The sequence below is a fragment of the Phaseolus vulgaris genome, chromosome 7, assembly GCF_051622355.1.
Source record: "Phaseolus vulgaris cultivar YP4 chromosome 7, ASM5162235v1, whole genome shotgun sequence".
Classification (NCBI taxonomy): domain Eukaryota; kingdom Viridiplantae; phylum Streptophyta; class Magnoliopsida; order Fabales; family Fabaceae; genus Phaseolus; species Phaseolus vulgaris.
The window spans coordinates 9,466,224-9,481,341 of record NC_143504.1 but is presented as its reverse complement, the minus strand read 5'-3'; the positions used below and the strand labels follow the sequence as shown (position 1 = coordinate 9,481,341).

The following is a 15,118-nucleotide window of genomic DNA, read 5'->3' as shown; positions in this document are numbered from 1 at the left end:
ACCACTCTTTATGGTAACCTCCCTATTTAAAACATGCCTTTATCATCCCCATCTTTTCCATTTTCTCCCCTCCATCAATGCTATGGGTCTTTCTTGTTTCTATAATATCATTCTCTTTTTTTCCTTCTTCTCCCACTAACCACAACTTTTTTCCCCCTCCAACCTCCATTAATTCATATATGTATATATAATAGTTTTACATTTTCATTTAATTATTGAGTTAAATATGTTTTTCGTTCTTGTATTGCACCACAAAATTTATTTTCATTCGTGTTCTAAACTTTAAACTCTGGTGATACTTGTATTATGAAAATAATTAAAATGAATTTTCATGTGAAATGATTGTTAATTTTATTTAAAGATTATTAGTTTTTTTAAAATTTATTATTATTTTAATTTGACTTGTAATTTTAAATAAGTTAAAGAAGAGAAATTTCAAATTGAACCAATTCTATATACGAAAAGATTCATTTCAATAATTTATATATTACAAATACTTCAATATTTGAATGAGTACGAGAATAATTTTGTATTATAATATAAGAACGAAATACATATTTAATCATTAATTATTTAAAAAAATGTTAACTTTTATATTAATGGGATTCAATAGATTAAAGAATAATAATAATTTTTTATACTAAAGTCATCAATATTAATATAATAGTGTTTTTAAAATATAGGTATATAAATGATTTTGATTAGTTTAACTAGAAGTGCATAAAAAATAAAGTATTTGTTTGTTTAAAGAGTACATGTATCTGCCTGTGTGCCTATATAATAAAATGTGCAATGAGAGGGAGAGAGAGGGAGAAAGTTTTGTGAGACATCTTTTCTCTTCCTGAAAGGAACACAATGGATTCTTCTTCATCATCAGCAGCAGCAAGTGTTAGTGAGCATACAAAGGTTGTTCCAAAACAATGTGACATCTTCCATACTGGAAAGTACCCTTCATCTCGCAGGACTCATTCCTCATCCTCCTCTTCCTCCTTTGAGTCATTCTATTTCCCTGAGGATCCTCTTCTTAGTCCTTCATCTCCCCTTAGATTCTCAGGTGTTCCATTTTCTTGGGAACACTTGCCTGGAATTCCCAAGAAACAGAACTCCAAAAAGAAGCTGCAGGAGTCATCCTTGAAACTATTACCATTGCCCCCACCAACCACCACACACTCTTCTAAGAAGCTCAGTCAGGAAGAAGCAAGGGTGAGGAAGAAGAACTCAATACAAAGTGTTTTCCAAAGGGATCCTTTCTTTGCTGCACTGGTGGAATGCTCAAAGGATGATAGTGAAGAAACAAGTAGAAACTTGTGGAATGGAGCTAAGGTGCCAAGGAGTGTGAGTGATCGTTTTGGGTTCATTAGCCTTTATGGTTCTTGCAAGAGAACTTGTGCTGTTTCTGAGTCTTTAGTCTACCTTCCAAGCTCAAGAAGAAGCACCTGTGAACATGTTAGTCCCAGGTCCCTCTAAGCTTGTGAATTGTGATGATTGTGTTCATGTTGTTGTAAGAAAACCCAGAAAGAGGTATTTCTTTCCCTCTTTTCTTAATTTTTTTAAACCTTCATCTTTGTTTTTAGTTTCTAAAATATGGTATGTGAAGACAAGTATGTCTTTGGAAAACCCAACTTATTGTAATATGTTAATACAAGTATAGGTAGTAGTGCTTGTCTCCTTCTGTTAATTCTGAGATCACTCATGACTGATATTTTTCTTAATTTATTTTTATCACTTTGGTTTTTGTTTTTTTTGGTACCAAACATCTAAATCTCTAAATACAATATACGCTCTTTGCTGTATTCCATGTGATAAAAACACATGATGAGTGAAAACTACATGATCCCATGCGGAAACAATGTACTGGACCACAGTGGAAAGAGACTGTCATATTATTGATTTGACTTTTTTTTTATTTTCTGTGCACATTTTGTATTTGTAAGTGTATCGTATGTATGAATGTGATTCCCAAAGATTTTCAGAGATGGCTATAGTGGCTGCTGATAACAGCTAGCTACTTGTTAAACTAATGAACACAATTACGTAAGCTCTGTAGTCTATCTGTACAAAACTACATACTTAGTATACCCTAAACAAACATGTAAGGCTTGGGATAAACTCTATCTAAAATCATACTCTACTAATGAGGTGGCTATAGAATTAGTACACCTTTTCAAATATTTTTTTAAGGTTATAATTAGTGGTGAACGAATCATGATTCATGACCACCCTCAGATCATATATCTCCCTCTATATCATTCTGATTCCCAGAATATATATTAAAATTTTGGATATCTTGGATGAAACTTCACAAATTGAGTGTACCCTATTATTGTTCTGCAGTGTAAGCTATATATAAAAAAGACTGAACTTTCATCTTCCTGCATATATATTTTCCTATTTCTAATAAGGTAAGAGATCTCATTTCAGGTCCTGAAGGTAATTTGACTTGGATTTCTAAGATATATGGATTCTGAATTATATGTGTTTTTCATCACCTATATTTCGCTGACACAAAAATAAAAATTTCAGTGATTTGTTTTGTACATATCACAGTACAATCAATTCAAGTCCACATGCTCCGTTTGGTTTTAGCATTTAGTGACACTTCCGTGTAGATTTTCAACAGCCAAAAGTGAGAAAAATGTTTTTAGATTATTATAATGGTACTTGTACGTTTTAACGTGCATTTAGTACCCAAAATTACACGTGTGGGACATATATAAGAATATGGAGTAAAATGGTTCTTTTTTAATAAACCAACCTACTCCAAGTTAAGTTTATTGATTCATTAAGTGGAGTTCAACTATTTGTAGAAACATATTAATCTGGTACATTACTCTACGTCACCTCCCTTAGGGGGGAAAAATATCGTATTTTGGAGGAAAAAGAAGAGACAAGTGAGGAAGCACCAAGTAACATGATTCAACTACATCATAATTGATTTAGACAATCTTAGAGCTAAAGTAATGTAAATGGGTCCATCTGGTTTTCCCCACATGGTTTCAATATATTCAATGCATTTGTTATGACAGATCTACTACCTAGTTAAATCCATGGATATTGATGTTTTTAAGTCTCTATGTTGGTGTAAAGGGCAAAGGCAAAAACCCTTTATATCTTTATGTCATGTTTTACGGTAGTGGATGTGCTCATAGCTGAGACTGTGTAATGAGCAATTGGCCCATCTGCCTTGTGATATACCATTATTCTGCAAAGTGGTTATCATAACCAATGCTTAAAAGAGCATTAAAAAATGGAGTGAAGTCAATGAGAGTGCTATGTTGGTTGGTTATATTATTGAGAAGGGTTGATGAGGTAAGCTATGGTGTCACTCATGTACTTAAAACAAAATAAAAACAAATCTACGCAACTGGAAATTGGAAGAACTTTGTAGACAAAAAGTTACTTGCAGGTGCACGAGTTCTTCAATTGGATTACACATTAAATTGCCACTTTGATCTTCAATAAAAGTTTCATGAGGTGTACACTGTTATCCTCATGGGAATTAATGTGCTCCTCATTCCTCATGAGATATATTGTACAAAGAAGGCTTTTAAATGCAATTAACTATATATTGTGCATTAAACGATTCAACCAATCTAACAGTTACCATTTAAGTGGTCGAGCGAGCTACTCTGGAAAACAGGAAAATTGGATAACTCAGAAATTCAGATAGTTAGTTATACCAACCACCTCATTTGCTTCACACTTTGTTACATTAACACAAGGCTTAATGTAAAATGTGCTTGTTTCAAGTAATTCCAAGACATTTCTTATGAAATTTCCTTAATTTTTGTCAAATTTCTCTCCAAGTATTGAGATTTTATAATTAAGTGTTTTTATCTCTTTTAACATGTATTTTTTTCATATCAATAAGAATTTGTAATTAAACACATAATCCATTTTAGTTATAAAGAAACACTATAAGAAAACTATTAAATAAAAATTAATTTTAAAGATAAAAATTAATTAATTATTATATTAATTAAATTATATTTTATTTTATTTTATATATTAAAAAAATTGGTATATAAATAGTATATAAAGTAATAACAACCTAAGTCTTTGTTTGTGACTTTTTAAACTTTGTATAACAAAAGAGGATTAATTGACACTTACAATCATATGATACTATCTTAATAATAATTTATATTAATTTTCATACAATATATTATTACTTATTTATTTCTATTTTAAATAATGTATCACATGTTAAAATGAAGTAGTGTGAAGTAGTGTTTAAAATGTTACATGAAGTTTTTTTGTAAATTAATTTTCTTTATATTAAGATAATTTTTTATTTTTCAAAAATTATTTTATTGACGCAAAATATTTTCTTATTTTAAAATAATTAAGTGTAAACTTATAAATTAGATTATTTTTATTCATAAAAAATCACAATAAATTTTAAAAGTGTACACTACTTCTTTCAAACTTTTTAATCAAATGAGTTATATACTCACTTGATGTCACATTTGATATACTTATTCAACATACATGCCTTCTTGAATATTAGAGTGTTGCACCACTAACATTAAATAACTTTTAACCAATTGGATATATTACTAATCATATAGGGTGTTAATTAGATGGTTCTGACCTAAGATAAGAAACTTAAATTATATTAAAACATAAAAAATTTAAAAAAAGTTGACCAAAAACTGAGTGTTGATTTCATGGCACTAAATGTTAGAAAATAACAGGTCACCAACACATGGATGGAGATTCTCTACCATTTTAAAGAATTGCAAAAAAATAATACTCGTCAAATTTTAAAATAAATATACTTATCATGTTAATTGTTCCTTTAATTGCTTGTGTCTGCAGAAGTAATAAAGATGTATCGCAGTTGAATAATTTACAAAGGAAACTGTTCTTGCTTAAATTGATGACAGTACCTTCAGAAAGAATTTATACGGTGTAGTTTGTTTTTCTTGTGAAAACAGTAGCAAAAAAAAGAATAAAACCAGAACAAGCTTCCAAAAGTAAATAAAAACATTTTGAAAATATTACATATATTTTGTGAATGTGTCAAAGCTCATAATTCATGCTGGTCGGGTAACGTGGGAAGGTAAGAGAGACAGAATATCAGAGACTTATTCTGTCTGATCAACAATTTCTACACTGTTTTGCTGAATAAATAAATACCCTCACTTCATCATAAATATTTTTTATTTTTCTTCTTTTTTTCCGTAACCCTCTTGATCACACAGGTCTATCATTGCTTCAAATTCGAAGTATTACATATTATAATTATGGTGCAGCATAGTACATGGGCCACCTAGGTTACTATATATGCTGCTGCCCCAGTTCGTGGCTGATTACCTATAAATACACCAATGATGGTTCAAACATAATAATAATATGAAAGATTTCTTTTCTTTTTAATTTGGAAAAGGGAATAATTTTGTGTTGCACTAACAGCTACGTGATGATGGTGGAAATGAAGTTGCAAAAATAGGTTCCCACGCCGACAGAATTTCCAGAAGTAAATATTAGGTTTCCATGGCAGTGTTTTTGCTTGATCTTGAAGACTCCTTATGCATTGGGTCTTTGACTCTTTAGGAGAGTACCCCCAAAACGTAGATCTAATGCAACCATGCGTGTTCAGAGAAGAGTTCTATAACAATCATATATACTAACTCTGCCTTCAAACTCAAAATCGATTCGAAATTATCACAAATTCATTTTAAGAGTTAAAAATCATCAAGATTATTTTCTACTTTATAAATTATTATTTTTCTCTAAACCAAATAAATAATTCCAATTTTAAATTAAAAAAAAAAGCAAACGGAATTAGTTTGCTTATTGTATTTAGATATAATATTTACAGTTAAAATAATTAAAAAAAAAAAGTAAATAGATATTGTTTCCAAAATTGTTTTATCCGATTGAGTGTATATTTATTCAATAATAAATTTGTATTCTATTGTTAACTATAAAATTGTACCTAGACCTGTTACACATTAAATACTCTTGGAACAATTATTTTAAATAAATATTATAAAAAATATTAAATTAAAAATAATAATTACCTACTATATTAATTAAATTAGATATTATTTGTAGATTAAAAAATATTGACATTTTGTTAACTAAATTTATATATTATAGTTTCTAAATTGGTAAATAATTACAAATTTAAAAATTAATATAAATTTTATTAATTATAGAAATTATTTTAAATATTAATAATTTTTTAATCTTTAAAATAATATTTAATTTAATTAATATAATGATTAATTATTATTTTCATTAACCCTAATTTTTATTTAATGATTTTTTTAATAAAATTTAGTTTTTAAAATTTTTGGTCATGTGTAAGCGTGAAATCCACACACATATATATAAATTGATTTTTAAAGAATTTTTATTTGTATGTCATTTATAAAGTTAGGTATCATATTAATTATTGTTTTATCAATTATTTCCTTATATATTTTTGAATTAATTTATATATGTAAGTTGGAAAGTGAAATACAATGGAAAACTCTATCAATGTTATATTACAATTAAAAAAGTTTAATGTACTTTTTTATTCTTTGAGATATAATTTTAGAGAGTTTATTAAATATAATATTTACTGTTATTATTAAGCAACAAAAGTAAATAAATATTTTTTCCAAAGTTGTTTTATCGTTTTGATTGTATATTTATTTAATAATAAATTTGTCTTTTATTGTTAACTATAAGATTGTACCTAGACCTGTTACACATTAAATGTTCATGAACAATTATTTTCAGTGATCATTGTACACACTTTTAGTAGTTGAATATCATTTGGGAATGGAATTCAAAGAGAATTTAAATATTTTTTATTATTGTAGATAAAAATATTTCATAATATAAAGTGGATGTGAATGTAAACTTTATTTTATACTACAATTAAAATTATTAAATAAAATTTAGAGAGAAAAATAATTAGTCATTATATTGATTAAATTGGATATTATTTTAGAGACTAAAAAGTTATTAGTATTTAAAGTGGTTTCTGTTATTAATAAAAATTTATAAAATGCTTTCTAAATTGATATCTAAATTAGCAATCAAGATTTTAGATGCTAGTATTTTAGATTCCAAATTAGTCTCTATAAAAGACGGATAAAGACTAATTTAGAATATAAATTAGTTAATTAATAAAACCTTAGTAGCTAATGGTTAGATATTAATATAAAAACTACTTTATACATTTTTATTAATAATAAAAACTACTTTAGATACCAATAATTTTTTAGTTTATAAAATGATGTCTAATTTATTTAATATAGTAACTAATTATTTTGATCTCTAAAATTTGTTCATAAGGGTTGAGTTAGGTTAAAGTTCACTCCTTAATATGATATCAAAGTCATTTAAAGTTTATCCTAATGAGAGTTTGTTGGGTTTTAGGTCATATACCAGATCACCCATAAATATATAGTCTCACACACGAGCTGACAAGTCTCGACGTGAAGGGATGTATTGAAGATCCCACATCGATTAGAGACAAACACCTTTATATAAGTGGATACAAACCTTACTTTATAAACTGATTTTATAAAGTTGTGTTAAACTTAAAATTATTTTTTAATAACTTTTTCCTCTCTTAATTTTCTGGGATAAATTTTTAAAGAAAAAATCATGATGCAACTCTAAATTTAAAAAGAAACAAAGTGATAATATATATATGTAAATAAAAGTGTGAGAGAGAGTGTAGGTGTGAACGTGTATTTGTGGGTAGTTATGTTTTTTAATTTGGTATTGTGGTGGTTCTCATGTCTTCTTCCACTATCCATCCTTGAAGATTTATGAACTATTAGAAAAGTAGGAAAATAGAAGGTAAAGTTTGTCACTAAGGAAATCAAGTATACAATTTTTTATTTGGCCATTATAAGACAAAGAAAAATAAAAAAAAGTAGTCAAAAGGGTGTCCAAGATTCAAATTGCAATAAATATTAGACTATTGTGTGTTTTGAGGTGCGTATAGTTTAAGACTCCTAATCTTCAATTTCTAACAACAACTTATCTTCCCAATGCGTTACCGTTTAACAAAATGGTGTAAAAAATTGGACACTACTTCCGTTTTACTCTACACGAGGTTTTGCAGACAAAATTATTTATATTAAATATGGTTTTATAAATCCAACAATGCACTCCATATTTTTTCACATGACTATCTATAATCAATTCTCAATATTTAACTATTAAATGTTCTATAAAAAAAAGTTACATAATATTTTTAATAGTTCAAAATATTAATATATTTGTGTCAAAACTTTGTATTGGAAAAAATAGTATCGTAGATTCAAATATAAGACAAACAAAAATTATATCAACCAAAGAAAAAAAAAGTAAAAAAAGTTTTAAAGGGAGATTATTTAATGAATGTTAATATAATTCTAAAAATTGATTTAATTAACGAAATTTTTTTAACTTTCGTTAAGTTCAAAATGTTATTCTAAATAATGGAGGTTTCTTTAATCTTCATTAAATTTTAAAGGTTTATTTTTAAACTTCAGAAAAATAATGGAGATTTTTTTAACCTTCATTAAATTTCAAAGGTTTATTTTAAAACTTCGACAAAATAACGGAAGGTGTTTTAACCTTCATTAAATTTCAAATGTTTATTATAAAGCTCAACAAAATAACGGAGGTTTTTTTTATCTTCATTAAATTCGAAAGATTTAGTATATAACCTCATTAAAATACTCATCATTTTTCAAACTTCAATAAATAAATATAATTAAATCTATTTATAAATAATTAATTAAAAATTATATAGTTTTAATATATTTTATAACTTAATTTTCTAAAATTTTGAAAGTGTAACTTTACATTACAAATAAGTTTTCTAAAATTTCAAAATTTTATTTTAAAAGCAAAATAACCTTGGATAATAAGTATTTCAACAACTAATCTTGGATAATAAGTATTTCAACACTATTTGAGTATTTCTTATGATTGATGGTGCTTGATTTATATAATTCCTAGTTTTCTTTTGTTATAAGCTTATACTTCAAAAAACCTGGCTTATGTTGTTTTAGCTTTTGATGTACGTATATTTTATGTGCAATTTTGGTTTTAGTTATAATTGTTTAAATTTAATTCTCATAATTTTGAAATATTTTAAATTAAGACCTTTATTTTAAAATGTATCCAATATTAATTCACTATGAAAGTGAGAAGTAATAACTTTAATTTTTCCTCGCAATATGTTCTTGCAATCTTTGAAGCACTCGTATCCAAGAACACACATGGCTTTGAAGTCCATATCTGACAGATAATACAATTATTTATGATATATAAAGTTGAGGCAGTAAGATGATGGAAGAAACAATATTGGAGTGAGAAGAAGATAATGTCTTATTCAGTGTTTCTTCTCCTTAGATATAATAGACATAAGTGTGGTTGAATTGTGATTCCTTGTTAGGACTGTCACTAGCGGTCATTGAGCCTGTGTCGAAGAACAGTGTGTCTATGGTGGAAGAGAGAAGTCAAGAGGATCGTTAGAGATAGTGGAAAATAGGGTTGAAGGTTATTTCAAACGACAAATCATTTTATGGAAATTTTGAAACACGTGGTATTTTACAAAGGTTTTAAAACCCATGGTATTTTACCGAGGTTTTTAAACCCATGATATTTTACGGAGGTTTAAAAACCCATGGTATTTTATGGAGGTTCTTAAACCCATGGTATTTAACATGGGTTCTGAAAGATTTTCCTAAGGTTTAAAAAAACTCTAGGGAACATGTTTCCCATGGATGGTTTAGCAGGGGAAACTACAACCCTGGGTAAACGACTTAATAGAGGTTTTAACCTTGAATAATGTAAAAATAAACTCTCGTCAAAACAATTTTTTCTTGTAATGAACAATGGACTCACTAAAAAAAGGTCTAACAGAGGTTATTTAGTGGAGGTTAATATAACCTTAGAAATTGATTTAATTAATGGAGGTTTTTTTTTTAACCTTCATTAAGTTCTAAAGGTTATTCTAAAATCTCAACAAAATATCAGGAGTGTTTTTAACCTTCGTTAAATTTCAAATGTTTATTTTAAAATTTCAGCAAAATAACGGAGGTCTTTTTAACTTTCATTAAATTTCAAAATTTTATTCTAAAACTTTAGCAAAATAACAAAAGTTTTTTTAACCTTTCTTAAATTCTAAAGGTTTATTCGAAAATCTCAGCAAAATAACAACGTTTTTTTTTTTACTTTTAGTAAATTCCAAATATTTATTCTACAACCTCACCAAATTAACATAAGTTTTTTTTTTCGGCAAAGAATTAATGAAATTAAAAGAGGGACACTTTAGGGGTGTCCCAACCCGTGTACAAGAAATTAGAGCACATACAAGGCTCACACCTGCAAAAGGAATGTAAAAACCTGTCCTAAAACTACTAATAACAAAAGCACACTTTCAGCAAAGTGCCCAAAAAACTACATCACACCAAGAGAAAAACCAACAGAATAACTAGCAAAGGAACAAGATGGTGCCATCAAACTAAATGGTGACAAAATACACAATACATCCCAGCCAAAAGACCAATAATCCCCCAACCTTACCTATTGTTTTGTAACAGCACCGGCACGTCAATCTTAAAATTGCTAAAGGGACATCCACTCTTCAAAATTTCAGCAAAGGGAATTGATTTTGGTTTGAAGACAACAACTTGAAGTACACAAAGTTCCACTCTTCCCTCTACCTTCCATGATCTTTTCTATTTTATTCTCTCTTTAAAGGATTAAAAGGCTGCTCCCCGTCGGTTGTACCTGCACCATTAAAAAACAAAACAACCTTCCCCACCTCTCAAACTGAACCAAGAAGAACATAAAAAACCCATAACCTTGACCTAAAGAGAAATATACAATATTTATTACAACATCCACCTACTAATACAAAAATTACTTTCAACTTGTATTGTTACCTTCAATATATATGCAGCAAGTTATGAAAATTAAACAAACCCTTTTATTCTCTTAACTAGTTACCATGTTAATACAGGTTATAGGTGAAAGTATCCAATCGGAAAAAGAGAACAAAACTCTCTTTTCTTTATGTTTCAACCATACCCATAATTGTACTTGTGCCATAGTAAAAATCTCCTCGACGTCTATCTTTGCTTGGTTAAATATAACTCTGTTTCTATGCTTCCATATACACCATACTATTGAAACCCAAAGGCTTTTCCATAACCTATTGCCTTCCTTGTTAAAGCACCTACAAGAGAATTGTTCAAAATGATTAATGAGCTCATTGTGATACACAGAACAAATTCCCATCCAGGTGGAACACATGTTCCATACTTTACATGATTCCCTACATGTAAGGAGGGTGTGTGCAATTGTCTCCTCTTCCCTTCCACATAAAACGCATAAAGAATCTCCTAAAGACACTCCTCTTTTGAGCAAATTCTGTTTTGTTGCTAACCTATTCGAGAAAGCCCTCCACACATAGAACATGGCTGAGGGCATGACCTTTAAGCTCCAAAGATAACCAAACACTGATACCCCCCAGACCCATAGTTACCCAACTTATTATATGCAGATTTTACCGAAAAAGTATATGATGGAGGATCATTCCATAACCTTGAATCTTCTATATCAGATTGTAATGACACATGTGACAATATAGACATAAAATCCTCTACCATAGTTTTTTCTCATTCAAACCACTCTCTTCTCCATCTGAATTTCCATTCCCACCCATCTGCGTTCCTTCTTACAAAACATTCAATGGGTTTGTCTTTAAGCTCAGAGTTGTTATATATTCTTTCATATCTTGTTTTCAGTTGTCCATTGGCTATCCATTCATCTTCCCAGAATTTGACCTTCCCCCCTGATCCTACTTTCCAAACCATATTCTGATTGAACCAATTGTCCCCGTGGTCTGAAATGCTAACTTTGAATAAATCTAACCACCATCTAGATGTAGATCTATTTCTTTTCGGTACATAAGAGTTTGATAACCAACTCGAACCATACTTAGATTCAAGAACCTCCTTCCAAAGTCCATATTCTGTGGTACCCAGTCTCCATAGCCATTTTGCCAAAAGTGCCTTATTAAATAACTCTATACGCCTAATACCTAGACCTCCCTCCTCTTTCGCTTTACAAATATTATCCCAGCTAGTCCAAGCAATTTTCCTCCCTTCCGTTCCCCAACCCCACAGGAACTTTCTTTGTAGTTTTGTAATCTCCTTGCACACTCCGATTGGTGCTTTAAAAAAGGATAGGTAAAAAAGTGGTATAGCGTTGATAACAGATTTTATAAGGCACACTCTTCCCGCAAAAGACAAGTTCCTCCCCTTCCATACTGAAAGTTTCTTCCTTATCTTCGCTACCACAGGCTCCCAAAAAGAACACCTAGATGGGTTACCTCCTATAGTTAAGCCTAGATAAGTGAAGGGGATGTCCATTAGGCTACAATGAAGTATTTCTGAATACATTTTAACCTCGTATCTATCTACTCCAATTGCACCTATCTTGCTCTTAAAGAAGTTTACTCTAAGACCCGAACTCAATTCAAAACATCTTAAAATAGCCTTGATGTATCTAATGTTCTGCACATTTGGTTCGCACAAAAAAAGGGTATCGTCAGCAAATTGGAGTAGATCCACCTCCACCTTTTTATCCCCTATTTTGATGCCAGTTAACAAATTTTTTCTTGTCGCTTGTTTTACTAGCCCAGATAAGCCTTGTGCGACAATCAAAAACAAAAATGGTGCCATCGGATCCCCCTGTCTAAGGCCTCTAGTTGGTTTGAATTCTTTTGTCGGGCTACCATTTACCAAAAGTGCCTTATTAAATAACTCTATACGCCTAATACCTAGACCTCCCTCCTCTTTCGCTTTACAAATATTATCCCAGCTAGTCCAAGCAATTTTCCTCCCTTCCGTTCCCCAACCCCACAGGAACTTTCTTTGTAGTTTTGTAATCTCCTTGCACACTCCGATTGGTGCTTTAAAAAAGGATAGGTAAAAAAGTGGTATAGCGTTGATAACAGATTTTATAAGGCACACTCTTCCCGCAAAAGACAAGTTCCTCCCCTTCCATACTGAAAGTTTCTTCCTTATCTTCGCTACCACAGGCTCCCAAAAAGAACACCTAGATGGGTTACCTCCTATAGTTAAGCCTAGATAAGTGAAGGGGATGTCCATTAGGCTACAATGAAGTATTTCTGAATACATTTTAACCTCGTATCTATCTACTCCAATTGCACCTATCTTGCTCTTAAAGAAGTTTACTCTAAGACCCGAACTCAATTCAAAACATCTTAAAATAGCCTTGATGTATCTAATGTTCTGCACATTTGGTTCGCACAAAAAAAGGGTATCGTCAGCAAATTGGAGTAGATCCACCTCCACCTTTTTATCCCCTATTTTGATGCCAGTTAACAAATTTTTTCTTGTCGCTTGTTTTACTAGCCCAGATAAGCCTTGTGCGACAATCAAAAACAAAAATGGTGCCATCGGATCCCCCTGTCTAAGGCCTCTAGTTGGTTTGAATTCTTTTGTCGGGCTACCATTTACCAAAACCGAGACAGTAGCTGATTCAAGGCATGCTCTAATCCATTGGACCCATTTTCCACAAAACCCTAGTCTTCCCAACATGTAAAATAAGAACTCCCAACTCACCGAATCGTATGCCTTCTCAAAATCAAGTTTCACAATCATCCCCCTTTTCTTCCTTCTTTTCAAATCGTCAACTACCTCATTCACAACAAGGACACTATCTAACAATCCTCTATCGGACAAAAACGCTGATTGTGATCCATCTATCACTTTTTCAATTACTTTTTTAATCCTGTTCGAGAGCACTTTTGTTAGAATCTTGTAAAAGCAACCGACGAGTGATATAGGTCTATACTCTTCAAGGGATTGAGGATTCTCAGACTTTGGGATCAACGTTAAGAATGAAGCATTACATCCCTCCGGAATCTTTCCCTCTCTGTGAAAGAATTTAACAGCTCCCAACACGTCCTTTTCTAAAACACTCCAGTTGTTTTTAATGAAACTGAAAGTTACTCCATCAGGACCGGGACTTTTATGACCATCACAATTCCAAATGGCATCCTTTATTTCTTTTTCATCAAACGGATCAGTCAATGTCTATTATCAGATTCAGATATCTTCATGAATTCCACATTATCCAGCCTAACCCCAATATCTTCGATGGCTGACATCTTGTTTTTGTAAAACTCTTTAACCATCTCCTTTACCTTAATTGGTTCTTCCACCCAGTTACCAGAGAGATTATAATGTGCTCCTTTTATTCATTTTTCATTCTCCTCCATTTGATAGAAGCATGAAAGAATTTTGAGTTCGAATCCCCCTGTTTAATCCATAGTGCTCTTGACTTTTGTTGTAGTAAAGATTCATTTCTCTCATTTATTTCCTGTAACTGACTCAAAAGTTCTCTTCTTTCCCTGATTTTAATTTCATCCAATCCATCTACATCATCTCTCATATCCAACTCTCTTATATTCCTCAAAATGTCAAGTTTAATCTTATCATTATGACCAAAGACCTCTTTATTCCATCCTTTCAGGTCACTTTTCAACATCTTCAATTTCTCCTTTAACACCAAAATTTCGTTGCCCTGAACCAAGTAACTTTCCCACTTGCTTTTAATGAAATGTTCAAACTCCTTGTTTTCTTGCCATATGTCAAGAAACCTAAAGGGTTTTGGGCCCCAATCAACCACTTTTGATTTTAGCAGTAATGCACAATGATCAGATATTTGTCTATCTATAACATATTGCTTGCATCCTGGCCAGTGTTGTAACCATTCAAAAGTAATTAAGAATCTATCAAGCCTGTTTTTTGCTTTACCATTAGGTCTGTACCAAGTATATTTTCTACCAATACAGGGTATATCCACCAGTTCCATGTTATCTATGAAATTATTAAAACCTTGCAATTCTCTCTTGTTACCATTGGAACTATTTATCCCCCTACGTTCCCTTTCATGTCTTATGGAGTTGAAATCCCCCAAAATGCACCAAGATTTACAGGGTTCCCTTTGCCTTATCTCTAATAAGTCAGCCCACATTTGCCTTTTCACGTGCAAATTACAAGAAGAATACACATTTGCCTTATCTCTAATAAGTTTTTTTAACATTTGTTAAGTTTCAAAGGTTTATTCT

At 30.5% G+C, this 15,118-nt stretch overlaps 2 protein-coding genes across 2 annotated transcripts; one reads left to right on the top strand and one right to left on the bottom strand.

Annotated features, from left to right (window-relative positions):
- Window positions 1–790: 790 nt before the first annotated feature.
- LOC137828832 (uncharacterized) lies at window positions 791–1,678 on the top strand. Its single transcript, XM_068635564.2, has one exon. It carries the CDS (start codon window positions 856–858, stop codon window positions 1,465–1,467), a length of 612 nt encoding a protein of 203 aa, XP_068491665.1. The 5' UTR covers window positions 791–855; the 3' UTR covers window positions 1,468–1,678.
- A 12,563-nt stretch (window positions 1,679–14,241) lies between these two features.
- LOC137829007 (uncharacterized) lies at window positions 14,242–14,862 on the bottom strand. Its single transcript, XM_068635803.2, has one exon. It carries the CDS (start codon window positions 14,860–14,862, stop codon window positions 14,242–14,244), a length of 621 nt encoding a protein of 206 aa, XP_068491904.2.
- Between the last annotated feature and the right edge of the window lie 256 nt (window positions 14,863–15,118).